Source organism: Amphimedon queenslandica, unplaced genomic scaffold (genome assembly GCF_000090795.2).
Source record: "Amphimedon queenslandica unplaced genomic scaffold, v1.1 AMPQUscaffold_12845, whole genome shotgun sequence".
NCBI lineage: Eukaryota > Metazoa > Porifera > Demospongiae > Haplosclerida > Niphatidae > Amphimedon > Amphimedon queenslandica.
Window position 1 is genome coordinate 14,878 of NW_003546919.1, and position 1,570 is coordinate 16,447.

The window sequence follows — 1,570 nt, forward strand, 5'->3', positions numbered from 1 at the left end:
GAAAGATATTGAAAAGTACAAAGAGCTGCAGGGAGAGATAATTGGGTATAAGGAAGGATTGAAAGAGGTTCACAAAGATAGTGAAAAGTTACTTGATTATACACTCAACAAAGAGGTGGAAATTATTGAAGCAGAAAGAAAAATTAAGCATTTCGAGGCAATTTTGTGTGAAAAAGATGCAACAGAAGATGTCGTGGCTGCACGATGGTCCATTAATGAAGAAGGAAGAATGTTTCGATCGTTCACACGAAATTTTAACATTAAATCACCATATGAAATTACAAAATACACCATGTGGACAAATGGAAAATGTGAATTCAAAGACATAGTCAAAACATCCCATACAATTAGTGGAAGAGTTGAAGGGAGATTCATGCGTGGACTTTATGCATCAATTACTGTGTATACCAAAAAAAGAATAAAATATGCTGACGAGATTGCAGAATTAAAAAGAAACATAGCAGAAAAAGAAAAAAATATTACGCAATGCAAAGCAGATTCAAAAAATTTTAAAGAGTTACACAGAGAAAGATTTAAAGAAATAGAATTACTTCAACAATTTATTAATGAAAGGCGCATTGAAGTTAAAAAATGTTTGTCGGATCTCATGACAATGGAGGAAGCAATGGCGAGGCTAGATGAGTTGTAATGACTTTAAAAACAGTTGTAACTATTTGATTAATTAAATTTTTATGTTTGAAATTTGGACAGCAGAAACACAAAATGGCGAGAGTCATTCTTCCTTCTAGTTACATATGCATGTAACTAACAATGAGGAATAGAACAATAATAGAGTATGTACATAAGGGTAAATCCTTTTGCGCTGTACTGTCTATGTATATGTACATATAGTCTATGATGTAGAATACTATTGACAACTTAAATTAAGCTTGTAACACAAATTTGATTTATAGATGTAGTAATTTTAATATGTAAATTGTACATTCTTATTATTAGTCTAAAGTTGACATTGCTTAGTAGACAATTTATAGCAGCACACATACAGTGCTATACCATGAGGCAATCATGCCACTAACACCAGTCACAATCTATAAACTACTAAATTGTGACAGATATAGAACATAGTGATAGACCTACTGACCACCAATCCATGTCAAAACAATAAACAAATCTAACATAAACCTGCACATGCTATTACACTTGCTGCATCTGCTATTGATGACTACACAGTATAATGTGCACATGCTTGAATGCTTGACTTGTTTTGTTTACTTTTAAAATGTTGCCATACATTGCTTGAAATGCAATTATATTCAGATAGTACATGAGACAGTGAACTCTTAAAATGATTTCAGCTCTAGCACTGTCCATTGTCTTCTTGTTGAGTGTCAGTGAAGTTATTAGTCAGTGTCCACCTTCCTCAGGTAAGACACTGGATGTGTATAATAACAATTGTATAGGTTTTTATAGGTATCTACCTGAGGCATAATGGAACCTGTTATTCCAACGGATCATACTTTTGGGATAATACAATTAGACCAACTCCTCTAGAGTGTACATTACCTGGTGCTACTTTGAATGGTGGACAATGGATTGGTCCTAATGGAAC

At 33.3% G+C, this 1,570-nt stretch overlaps 1 protein-coding gene across 1 annotated transcript in view; it reads right to left on the reverse strand.

The window, feature by feature from the left end:
- Nucleotides 1-1,520: 1,520 nt before the first annotated feature.
- The window catches only part of LOC109586543 (uncharacterized), a 20,592-nt gene continuing 20,542 nt past the window's right edge, over nucleotides 1,521-1,570 (reverse strand). The window contains exon 3 of the mRNA XM_020002744.1: nucleotides 1,521-1,560. Within this exon, the coding sequence (XP_019858303.1) occupies nucleotides 1,521-1,560 (40 nt within the window). The remainder of the gene's footprint in view (nucleotides 1,561-1,570) is intronic.